The 13258-nt window shown below is 39.3% G+C and overlaps 1 protein-coding gene across 1 annotated transcript in view; it reads right to left on the reverse strand.

Moving 5' to 3' along the window:
• The window catches only part of CFAP251 (cilia and flagella associated protein 251), a 146244-nt gene that overhangs the window by 73593 nt on the left and 59393 nt on the right, over positions 1–13258 (reverse strand). Inside the window, exons 17-18 of the mRNA XM_044685409.1 lie at positions 13060–13174; positions 12268–12431 (exon numbers count right to left, since the gene is read on the reverse strand). Coding sequence (XP_044541344.1) covers positions 12268–12431; positions 13060–13174 — 279 coding nt within the window. The remainder of the gene's footprint in view (positions 1–12267; positions 12432–13059; positions 13175–13258) is intronic.

A 13258-nucleotide genomic window follows, 5' to 3' on the forward strand; every position in this document is an offset into this window, starting at 1 on the left:
AAATTTTAAACCCTTAACTTCTGTGTATTGTCTCATAGGTGGAAGAGTGGTAAGGATAGGCAATGGGGGTCAAGTGACTTGCCCAGGGTCACACAGCTGGGAAGTGTCTGAGGCCAGATTTGAACCTAGGACCTCCTGTCTCTAAGCCTGGCTCTCAATCCACTGAGCTACCCAGCTGCCCCCAACAATGAACAATTTTAGCAGAGATGTAGGATATAAATCTATCTGCCAAGACACACAGAAACTATATGAGCACAATTGTAAAACACTATTTACACAAATACGAATCTAAATGAATGGAGAAACATTATCTGCTCATGGGGTAGGTCAATATAATAACAATGATAATTCTGCCCAAATTAATTTATTCAGCACCAATCAAATGACCAAAGAATTGTTTTATCAAGCTAGAAAAAACAAGAACAAAATTTATCAGGAATGAAAGATCAAGAATATCAAGGAAATCAGTGGGAAAAAAAAGTGAAGCTAACCTAGCAGTTTCATCAAGCTTACCTGGCACTGGATAAGAAATAGAGTAGTACCTGAATGGAATTGGTTAGTAATACAATATATTGAAGTAAAAGATCACAGTAACCTAGTGTTTGATAAACCCAAAGCTTCCAGCTTTGGGGCAAGAATTCACTTTTCAACAAAAACTGTTAGGAAAATTAAAAAGCAGCCTGGCTAAAATTAGGTATAAATTAGTATCTCATACTGTATTTCAAGATAAGCACAAAATAGGTATATGATTTAGACATAAAGGAGGATATCATAAGCCATTTAGGAGAACCTGGAAAAAATTACCTGTCAAAACTATGTATTAGAGAAGAGTTAACAACCAAACAAGAGATAAGAGGGGATCATGGAATTTTAAATGGATAATTTTAATTACATTAAATTAAAAAAAAATTCCACAAACAAAACCAATGCAGCCAAAAATAGAAGGAAATCAGGAACCTGAGGTAGGGGGGGAACATTTTTTATGTTAAGTTTCTCTGATAAAGGTCTCACTTCTCAAGTACATAGGAAACTGAGGCAAATTTATAAAAATAAGAGCCATTTCCCAATTGATAAATGGTTAAAAGATATGAACAATTTTCAGAAGTTTTCAGAAGAAATCAGTTATCAATAGTCATATGAAAAAATACTCTAAATTATCAAGAATTGGAGAAATGCATACTAAAACAACTCTGAGGTACCTACCCATCAAAGTGGCTAACATGACAAAAAAGTTAAATGATAAATGCTGGAGGGGGTATAGGGAAACAAGCACACTATTTCACTTATTGGTAGAATTGTGAACTAGACCAATCATTCTTGAGAATAAAAGAACAAAGAAAATATGTACAAAAATATTTATAGTAGTTCTTTTTGTGGTGGCAAATGAAACTGAGGGGGTCTCCAGCAATTAGGGAATGACTGAACAATAGATGGTAGATGTGAAAGAATCTATTACGCTTAAGAAATGATAAGCAGATATTTTCAGAAAAACCTGGAAAAACATGGGAATTGATGCAAAGTGAAGTGAGCAGAACCAGGAGAATATTGTACATAGTAATAGCAATATTATATGATGAATGGCTGTGAATAATTTAGCTACTCTGATCAAGACAATTCCAAATGATTCATGAAGAAAAATGCTATCCACTTCCAGAGAGACAACTTATGTGCACAGTGATGAACTGAGTGCAGATTGAAGCACAATTGTGTGTGTTTTCTTTTGCAACATGACTAATACGGAAATGTATTTTGCATGACTTCATATGTATAATTGATATCACATTGCTTGCCTTTTCACGGGTGGGGGAGTAGATGGAGGGATAGAATTTAGAACTCAAAAAAAATTTTTTAAAACACATCCTTTTCTCTTTTGTTAATGAATGATTGTTAGGATATGATTTCCCTGAGAACTGCTTTATCTGTATCTCAGAAATTCAGATATATCATTTCATCATTATCATTGTTTCCATAATTTGTTGTCATTAAAATTTCATTGTTAAGTCTCCATTTAGGCCTATATATTTTTGTTGGTGAACCTCAAACCAACTTATTTTCTTATTGCATTATGGTCTTTAAAGCATATATTGACTATTTGTCTCCTTTTACATTTGTTTGCAATTATCTCTGATCCTAAGTACATGAACAATTTTTTGTTAAAGTTCCATAAAAGATTTATGGCATGTTCTAAATATGTTTATTATTTTTCTATCCCAGTTAGGGCATGCCTAAAATCTTTTAATTCTATTTTTTACAGATTTTCCCCCCTCTATTTTCTTTAGTCCTTTATTTTTCCTTTTTCTTTCTGTTAGATTTGTCCAAAACTGACAGGGGGACACAGAAATCTCATTTCATTATTGTGTTATTGAAGCTCAGATGTTTCCTTTAAGAATCTGGGTGCTAAAGCATTCAGAACATATAAATGTGTTACTAATGTTGGTTTGTTATTTATGATTCTTTTCACCATAACATAGTTTCCTTTATTCTTTTTTTATTTTTTGATTAACTGTTTTTCCTTTGTCTGATAGCATAACAGAAACTCCTGCTTTTTTAAATTCATTTCATGCATAATAATTTTTTTCAGCCATTCAGTTTCATTTTATGTATGTCTTTGTTTTTCAAATGCTTCCTGTAAGCAACAGATTGCAGGGTTTTGTTTTCTTATCCAATCTGCCATTCTTTTTTATTTTATTGGACTGTTTAATCCATTCACATCTAAAGTTATAAAAATTAGGTTTATATTTTTCTCCATAAGTTTCTAAAATAATTTTTTTCAAAGCCATGATTCTCCCTCCTTTTCGGCTATAAATACAATATTCTGTTTCTTTAGTTATTTCAATTTTTTTTAAAGGTGACTATTCCCACTGGCTTTCTTCCTTTCACCTCTGATTCCCTCTTCTCATCTGTTACCCCTATAATTTTAATTAGTTATTTCCTCATTTTATGATTGTTTCTTCACCCCCTTTTTTCTCTCAAATAGATTCCCTACTCCTCCTTTGCTTCCAGAAAAGGATTTCTCTTATTCTCACTTTCATAATCCATTTTTTCCATTTACTCTAGACCTTCATTCTCTGATTCATGACCCTTGTTATCTAGTCTCTCTTTTCTCTATATCCTTCACAGAATCAAAGCTTTCAAGGTATTCATTCTAGGACCTGCCTACATGCTTTCTGTCACTGCTTTGTAGGACTTAGTTCATGGATTCATTCCCCTTTTCTACTGTGCATTACTCTCAGAACAATGTCAATTATTGCAGGTGTCAGAGAGGATAATATCCCATGGTAGGGCACCTACCCCCTACTGATCTCTATCCTCTAGTGACCATTTCCAACCTGCCCCCTATATTTGCATGGAAATCTCCAGTCCTTGCTCTTCCTCTCCTCCAGGTATTAGGGAATTGTCCCTAAGGGTTCCAACTCTACCTTTCTGAGTAGACTTTTCAGGCACTGAATCCATCCAAGACCTCATATAAAGTTTGCATTTCCCTTCACCCTAAAAGCATCCATCAGTGGAACCCTCTTCAGAGTAAGGGCTCCTTCTTTTCCCCTATTCCTTTGCAATCTTTCTTCTACTCCTTCTTCTTACCTGGTACCCTATAGGCTCTTCTTTTTCTGAGACCACAGAATTCACCTTCCTATCACTGTGAATCCTTGATCTGAATCTGGTGCATCATTCCTTCCTCCCTATCCCCCTGCTTTTCATGTACCCTTTCATGTTATACTATAGTCTCACAAAGAAGCATTTACCTATAGACAGGGTATTGTCAAGTTCTTTCCATGATGTCTCCTATCTGCCTCTTCACTGTTACCTCTACCAGATTTCTACCTTCACCCCTGGTTCTGGTATACATTCAGAAAGATGTCTTTTACTGGCCTTTCTGTTGTCCCTCTGTTGCTCATTGTTGCCTGTATTAATTCACTACTCTTGCTTATCTATTGTTTGAGGTATGCGAGAAGCAAATAATCTCTTCAGACCTGGTTTTCTTTCTAAAAACGTGTAGAACTTTTCTTTATTATTGAATAGCCAAATCTTTTGTACTGAGCTCAGATTTGTAGGTTAGGTCACCCTGGGCTGCATCCTGAGCTAAAACGCTTTTGGGAACACATTATTCCATTCCCTTCTCCTTTTTCTAGTAGGTACAGAATAGTCTTGCAGTATTCAAATGTTCTTGCCTTTGTATTTGAAGGTCTTTGTCCTGATGGCTTGCTAATTTAACCACTATGTATTTTGGAGTTTGCAGCCTAGGATTTTTTTCTGGAGGCAATCTATGATTCAATTGGAATTTCATTTTCTTTGTGCAAAAGTTCTAGGCATTTCTCTTCTATTATGTTCTTCATTATGGAGTTAAGGTTAGTTTGTCTTTTATTCTTTTGGGAGATATGTTCCTTCCGTTGTTTTTATGCATCCTGTCTTGGAGATCATATGTTTTGCTTACTTAGTAAGGATATTTTTTCATAATTTTGTTTTTTGCATCTCTTCTTCTAGTCCTGTATGATTCCAAGTCTAGTACTCTCTCTTTTGTTTCTTTGGTGAAGCTTGCCATTACAGATTCAAGTATTTCTATTCTGCTCATTATTTTTGTGGAGCAGAACACAGAAACAGAATGTTGTAGTTCCAGGTTCTCAAATTCCACACAGTCCTGTCTTATTGTGCTGGGTCATTTTCCTTGATTTTACACCATTTATTCATAGACACATGAAATAATTTACTAGATATGGAGGTCATATTTCTTTCTGTTGTTATTGCTTTTCTTGTTGGTTTACATATTTGTGTTCTTCCTGAAATCTGTAATCTTTCCTCTTTTCCTCCCCCTTATATTCTTTATCATTCACTTACTGACTCTCTCTCCTCTGACTGTAGTTTCTTTAGGGGTTGGATCTTGTATGAAATGGTCCCGCTTGAAGACAACAGAGACCATCCAGGTGAGCAGGGGCAAGTTTAATCTTTCTCATGAGAAAGGGCACATGCCCAAATATGGCCAGTACCGTTAGGCAATAGGTACACTGTTGCTTATATGGTCCCTAATGCAATACCCCTTACCCCACCTCTCTCCCAGCTCACCACTGTCTGGTGACTATGGGCTCAGTCTTGGTGTGAAGTTCTAACCTGTCACAACCATCTTCATACATTTTATTCCTTGTAGGGCAGGTGGGATGTCTGTTTTGCAAACTCAGGCAAGCTTAGGGTGACATGGCTTTGGGAGACTTCAGGCTTCCTGGGAAAATAGAAATTTATATGCTTATTTCTGCTCCTTTGAAAGAAGTCCATCATTCTGTATATTAGTTCCATCACAATTTCAATTTATCTTACACGGATCTTGCTTATATGCGCTTGTTTTTCATATTGTCTCCCCCACTAGATTGTGAGCTCCTTGAGACCAGGGAGTATCTTTTACTTTTTTTTTAATCTCCAGTACTTAGCATAGTCCCTATAGCACATGGCAGGTAAAGGTTTGTTGACTTGTTGACTTTGATTCCTCACAGTTAACTCAAATTCAACATGTCCAAAACTGAGCTCATGATCTTTCTCCCCAAACTCTCCCCTCTCCAAATTTCCTGATTACTAATAAGGTTACTACCATCCTCCCAGACCCACAACCTTGGAGTCATCCTTGACTCTTCATTCTCACTCACTCCACATGTGCAGTCTGTTGCCAAATCTTGTTTCTGTATTCATGACTTACATCTCTCCCATATCTTCTTCTGTCTATCCACATAGCCACCACTCTAGTTCAGGCCCTCATCAGGACTACTGCAATGGATCTCTCAGCCTCCATTCTCTCCCAATTCCAATCCATTCTCCAATCAAGCGGCCAAAATGATTTTTCAAAAGTGCAGATCTGATCCTTCAGCTCATGTCATTCAATGAGCTCAACTGGCTTCCTATGACTTCTGGGATCAAATAGAATGTTCTCTGATATTTAAAACTCCTCCTTACTTGCACCATATTAGCTCTCTGGTGTTCTTAAATCTTATTCCTCCCTATGTACTCTATAGTCTTGCTAAGCTGACCTCCCTGTCATTCTTCTGACAGGACAGTTTCTCTCCACCTTCCACACCTTTGAGCTATCTTTCCCCTATGCCTGGAATGCCTTCCCTCCCTCCTCACCTCTGCCAGTTTCCTTGGTTTCTTTCAAGGCTCAGCTTAAATCCTATCTTCTGTCACAGGCCTTTCCTGATCCTCCAGTGGCTAAAGCCTCCCCTTTCAGGAGAACCGTACTCTGTATGTTTCTAGTACATATCTATTCCCGTCTTGTCTCCCCTATTCAAATGTATGTTCCTTAAGAATATGTTTGTCTTCATGTCCACAATGCCGTCACATAGTGTGCTCTTTTTTAAAAAAAAATTATCCTCTTAGAATTAATACTAAGTATTGGTTCCAAAGCAAAAGAGTGGTTAGGCCTAGGCAATGGGGATCAAGTGACTTGCCTAAGACCAAACAGCTAGGAAGTATCTGAGGTCAAATTTGAATCCAGGACCTCCCATCTCCAGGCCTGGTTCTCTATCCACTTGGGCCACCTAGCTGCTCCCACATAGTATGCTCTTAAATTATTATTGACTGGTTGACTGACCAACTTCATTGAAAATCTGAAATCCACTCTGATGCCAAAGGTATTTCTGTTTATGCTTCTCCTAATCTCCTTTTCCTGCTTGGAATTCTTGGATTTTCTTGAATTAAGCACTCTTCCATGCCCTACTTTTACCAATTCTGTCTCTTTCGGATGGTTCACCCTTCCATGGGTCCCATTCCACTAAGTGTCCATGATGCCCATCCGAGGTCAGATTCCTCTCTCCGCTTTAGGGTCCTCTTCACGTACATTTGAAATGAGCTCTCCCCTGAGGTCAGAGGAGTTTTATTTTTGATTCTTTTCTTGGGTTTTCTCACCCATAAGTTTCTGGTTGTCCCTATGCTATTCGTCTGCTGGCTGGAGATCTGCAGGCTGTTTTTTCTTTTCCCTTCCTTTTCTGTTCATGGCCGGTTGATTTTTGGTCTGGGAGGGTTGGTTTGATTGTTCATTTGGGGTTCCTTGCTTCTTTTTTATGACATAAATATTGAATGTATCAAGAGACCAAGTGCTCATTAATAAGGAACCTTTGTCACAAAAACCAAATTAAACAGAAATTTTCTCCTGCTTGTATCATCTCCAGTCATTGTGAAGAAATGGGCATAAATAGTTTTATTCCTTTTATTCCTTTGCCTCCCTGGCCCTCCAATGCTGGGGGTTAGAGAGGGCGATTGTGCTCTCCCTCCAGGGCTTCCAGAGATGCAACTTTAAACAAGCTTCATTTCTAGGGAGAAGAAAACGGTGATTATTCTGAAGATTTTTCTAAGAGGGTGTCCTATAGTGGGAAATCACAGGATTTACAGCCAGAAGTGACCGTAGGAATCAAGGAGACCAGAATTTTCTTAATTCTTTTTGCTTCCTGGAGCCCTTTGGCAATTAGTCTAGCGAAGTACCCAGACCACTTTTTAGAATCAGATTTTTAAATGCATAAAATGAAATACATAAGATTGCAAAGGAAACCTGTCATATTGAAATATAGTTACCAAAATATCATTACCATTATCATCACTGAGAATTTATTAAACACTTCTAGGTGCCAGGCACAGGATTATTTTATTAAGGATTAAAAGAAAGGCAAAAACAGGGCCCTGCTTTTAATGTGCTTACTAGAGAACTGGGGAGAAAATGTGGAAACACTATGTATATATAAGATAATATGCAACATAAGTAAATGGGAGAGATGGCACCGGCAATTGGGAAGATGGAGAAAGGCATCTTCAAGAAGATGGGATTAGAACTGAGTCTGGAAGGAAGCCAGGGAATTCAGGAGGAAGAAGTGATGAAGGGAGCAATTCAAGCTTGGGGCACAGCCAACAGAAAGGGGGCACCATGGTGTCATGTGCAAGAAACAGCAAGAAGGCTAGCTTTGTTTGATGGCAGAATTTGTGCTGGGGAGTAAGGTGAGAAAGGCAGGACTGGAAAGGCAGGAAGGGGCCAGGCTGGAAAGGGCTTTAAATGAGTAGAAGATTGACTGGAGCAGAGAGATAGAAGGTGTTTTATATATATAGCCATAGGGCAAGTATATATATATAATATATATATATATTATATATATAAACACTTGCCCTATGGCTTAAAACTGATACTGAGAATCCATTCCAAGGCAGAAGAGCAGTTAGGGCTGGGCAATGGGGGTCAAGTGCCTTGTCCAGGGTCACACAGTTAGGAAGTATCCAAGGCCAGATTGGAACCCAGGAACTCCTACCTGCAGACCTGGTTCTTGATTCACTGAGCTGCCTAGCTGCCCCAGAAGATTATTATAAAAGCCCATGGCTGAGGGAGTAAGGGTCCAGTATCAAAGCAGGGACTATGTGAGTGGAGAAAAGATGTGTGGGAGAAACAGAAATAGAAGCAATAAGACTCATTACCAGACTGGACATATGGGATGAATTTAAGTGGGGAGCTGAGGATGACTCTGAGGTCACAAGCTTGGATAACTTGGAGGATGATGGTGCCTTTGACAATAACGGCACAAAGAAGACTTGGGATAAGGCAATAAGTTCTGTTTCATACATGTTGAGTCTAAGAGATTTATGGGAAATTCATTTCAAGATATCAAATAAGCAGTTGGTGATTTGAGGTCAGAGGTTAGGAGAGAAGTTAGGGCTAGATAATCAATCTGAGAAATATGTCCATAGAGATTATCATTCAGGCCATGGCAGCTGATGAGATTGTCCAAAGAGATAATATTTACAGCCCTCGGTGACACCCATGGGGAGTAGGTTGTGACAAGGATAAAGATCTATTTTTAAAAGACTGGGAAGAAGTCAGACAGGTAGGTTGAATTAGGAAAGGACAATTTCATAAAAACCTAGAGGAGAAAGAATATTCAAGCAAAGAAGGTGATCAATATTTTCAAAGGCTGCATGAAAAAAGTTTCACTGGGTGACCCTGGGCAAGTCACTTAACTCCAACTGCCTAGCCCTTACCATTCTTCTGCCTTGGAACCAATATTTAGTACTGATTCTATGTTAACATTGGAAAAATTAATTTTAGCTGAAGATGAGGCTAAAAACCAGCCTGCAGAGGATCTGGAGGAGAAAGGAAATAGAAACTCTGCTTGTAAGTGTCTTTAAAACCCAGGTTAAGAACCCCTGATCACCTCCAAACTTGTCATTTTATATATGAAGAAGCTAAAGCCCAAAGAGAGAAAGGGATTTCCCCAATATATAGGAAATATAGGAAATAGAATCAGGATTGGGATTTGAATCTCACTCTTCTGATCATAAGTCTAGTGCCCTTTTCCTGAAACTCCTTCTCTCTATCCATTCCTCCATCACACATTCCTCCATGCATGCGATCCATTGTGCATTAATCAGTGAGACCAAAGATCATAGCTATCTGCTTTAGCACAGTACCTGACACATAGTAGGTGCTTAACAAATGTTTGTTCCCTTCCCTCTACAGTAAGTAGTTCAATGTACTGGACAAGGCTTCCCATGTAGGAGTCTCCTTCAGGCAGAAGATGCCCCCAGGCTCTATGTTTAAATGGACTTATTTGCAAGGAAGATTTACACCAAGGGGCAAAAGTATGATGTCTTTAAACCAACTCTGCTCACTGTTCTTCCTTCTACTCTCATTAGAAAGTGTGGCTGGGGCTCTAACACCACCAGGAAGAAAAGCACCAGCGAGATAATAGAAGAATCAGGAGCCATGCCTATTTTCTTAGGAAATGAATTGTTTTTTTGTCTTTTCCACCATCCCCTCACATAAAGTGGACAAGGAGAGGCACCCATTTGACAAACAGGAGCAAAATACGAGCCTGCCTCAAATTCTGGGGCAAAAATACCCGTTACCGAGTCTGTTCTTCTTCCCTGTGGCTTTTTACTAGACAAAAACAGCTGATTTGGAGGCTTAGGGGAGAAGTGGCTGCTTTCATTAATTCAATATTGTGGTGAATTGGTGACTTCATCAGCACTCTCTCCCCACTGACACATATTGCAACCCATCCATGACCTAGTTCCGTGCCACATCCCCCCATCAACGGGGTCCTTCCTCCAGCTCTCTTGGCTTTGCACAAATACAAATAGACACCAATGGAGCATACAGGGTGCTGGACAGTTATCTCTCAGTCTTGTCCCAGGATGGGCACACCTCTTTGTCACACATCTTTCTGATGACAACTCTCATACCACTGGTGGGTATCCTCATGGGTAACATGCCGTAGCTCATGCTAATGCCCACCACATATCTCTTCAAGGCTTTTTGGGTGTGTCAATTTAAATTCTTCAAATTTCATTCTTAGAAGAAATGATTTAACACTTTGTGGTTAAAGGATGTGAATAAATGATTCCCAAAAGGACTGTAAACTATTAATAACTAGAATAATGAGTGCTCCAAATAATTAATGAGAACAGAAATATAAATGAAAAGAACTGTAAGATTTTACCTCATATCCAGCAAACTAGCCAAGATTATAAACTGTGGGAACAGTTAATTTGGGAAAGGATAGAGAAAGAGGGAGGCAACTAGGTGGCTTAGTAGAGAGCCAGGCCTGGAGACAGGAGGTCCTGGGTTCAAATCCGACCTCAGACACTTCCTGGCTGTGCCACCCTGGCCAAGTCCCTTAACCCCTATTCCTAGTCCTTACCTCTCTCTCTTCTGTCTTGGAACCAATACATAGTAAGGCTTAAAAAAAAAAAAAAAAGATATAGAAAGACAGCCACACTAATGCCTTGTTGGTGGAGCTGTGAATTGACCAAACAGTTCTGGAAAACTATTTAGAATTATGCAAATGGAGTGACTAAAATATCCATATTCTTTAACCTCAAGATTTCAATAACAAAAATAAAGGTTCCCTATATAGTGAAATATTTGTAGCAGACTCTTGAGGGGGCAACCAACTAGAAATAAAATGAATGTTCTTCAATGGGGAATGGTAAAAGAGATTATAGAACATGAATGTAATGCAATATTATTGTACAGCAAGAAATGATAAGCATCCTGAATACAGGAAAACATGGAAAGACTTCCAAGAAGTGATGCAAAGGGAAGTGAGCAGAGTCAAGAAAACAATATACCTAGTGACTACAACAACAATGGAAGTGTAAAGAATGACTTCCAAACAATTAAAATGGAAAGGTGTGAAATTTTTAAGAACAAGCTCAACCCCAAAGGCAGAGGTGAGAAGACCCCCTCCATCTGCTCTTTTGCACAGGTCAGTCTCCATGGGTGTATAACTACAAACAAGGACAGATTTTTTTTTTTAAAGCATTGATGGGTTTTACTGATTTTTAGAAATCTTCCTCTTGTTTTTTTTTTTCTTTAAAAAAAAAGTTCTTGGTTTTAAGGGTGGCTAGATGGTTCAGTGGATTGAATCCAAAACTTGGAACCTACAATCTTGCCTTAGGTACTTTTAGCTGTGAGACCCTGGGCAAGTCACTTAACCCCTCTATACCTCTGTCCTCATCTCATCTGTGAAATGGGGATAATAGTAGTACCACCTTAATAAGATTGTTGTGGGAATCAAATGAGTTAGCATAAGTAAAGTGCTTTACAAACCTTAACATAACATATAAACACTAGTTATTATAAGGGATCAGTCTCCAGGAATAAGGGGGATTGGGTGGGATTCAGGGAGAAACATAGGCAAGACAGAAATGTATTGATTAAAATTTCTTTTAAAAGAATGAAAACTTTCCTTAGAGTGACAAAAATGTGGACTTTGTCCACACAGATGCCTGGCCTGTGAGAGAAAAGAGGTCATCCTTTCCTAGCTCACTCTTTGACTTCAAGTGTCCTTGACCGCTGAGGGAGAACATTGACATTTGATTATACCTGATTTCTTTGGTGTATCTATTGGATGAAATGGCCACTCAAGGCCCTTCCAACTCTTAAATTCTGCGGATTTGCATAAAAATATCGTGAGGGCTATGAAAAAAGAAATTAGTTACTAAATGGGAGCAGACAGTGGTTGTTCTATCTATGCTAACCACCCACCCAAAGCAGAGACATTATAAAGTCAAATAGAACATGGATAATGCCCTCTGCCAGCTTAAAGCACCATATAAATGGTGGCTTGTATAATAAACGGCATCTCCAGATGACAATTGGCAGTGCGGGGGTAGGAGGAATGTCAGAAATTTATCCCATGTTCCTCTTGGAATCTTGATCCTTACCAGAATCTTACCAGTTTGAATAATCATATGAAGATAAAATATGGGTTTCCTCACTTGCCAGGCAGGCCTTCTGTTCTCATCACTTACTCTAAATTAATCTCCCACTGTAATACAGTGTGGTCATCACCGCCCGCAGTAAAGACGTAGGTACCATCATAAGAAAGAGTCATCTTGGACACCCCATCTGGGTGGCAAATAATGGCAGATGTTTTATGGGGATTTCCATCAACTGGTAAGATCTGAAGTCCAACCTGGTGAGAGACATGACCAGAGCTGTTTTCTTCTCTATTCATGTGTTAGAACATCAGTCTGTTAGCACCCTTATCACAGGGAGCCAAAGGGGCCATCCAGAGCCCCACTGAGTTCCTTTCTCCTTCCCACCTACCACACAGACACCCCCCAAAGTCAATCCCCTCCCCTCCCACCTCAGCTCCATCTGCCCTGGAGGTTCCCTTCTACAGCCTAAAGAAGCACTGTTGCCCTGGCAGTCCAGGTCACTGGAATATGCATGTACAACATGATGATGCCATCTGCCAGAGCTAAGTACTATTTCAAGAAAAGGTCAGCCAGGGCCTGGGGAAGGAGTTCATACAGCTCAACCTCTAGAGATAGCAACATAGATTTAGAACTAGTAAGAACCTTTGAGGTCACTAAGCTCAACCCTTTCACTTTCCTGATGACAAAATCGGGGCCAAGAGAATTGGCCCCAGCACCCCTCACCAGGATTCTCCAGGGAAGTGAGTGGCAGAACCAGGCTGTGAAGGCTGGTCCTCTGCCCCCAAATTCTGCCCTCCATCCTTCATTTCACAAGCCTTGCCCTTATGGGTCCCTTAATACCAGCAGCCACATTCCACCAGGGAAGCCTAGAACAATTCCTACCTTGTCTTTGTTTATAAATGCTAGGTATCGGTCCTTTAAGTCATCTGTGCCTTTGGGTGGGAGGACCAGGACTTGCTGAATGGGTGATCCATACGTTGGCCCAATCAGCGTCTTTCTGGAGAGACAGAAACAAACAAAAACAAGCTTGCCTACTTTTACATTTTGAAGTAAATGCAAACACATGTTGGTTATTTGAAAT

This window comes from Gracilinanus agilis, chromosome 1, assembly GCF_016433145.1.
Source record: "Gracilinanus agilis isolate LMUSP501 chromosome 1, AgileGrace, whole genome shotgun sequence".
Classification (NCBI taxonomy): domain Eukaryota; kingdom Metazoa; phylum Chordata; class Mammalia; order Didelphimorphia; family Didelphidae; genus Gracilinanus; species Gracilinanus agilis.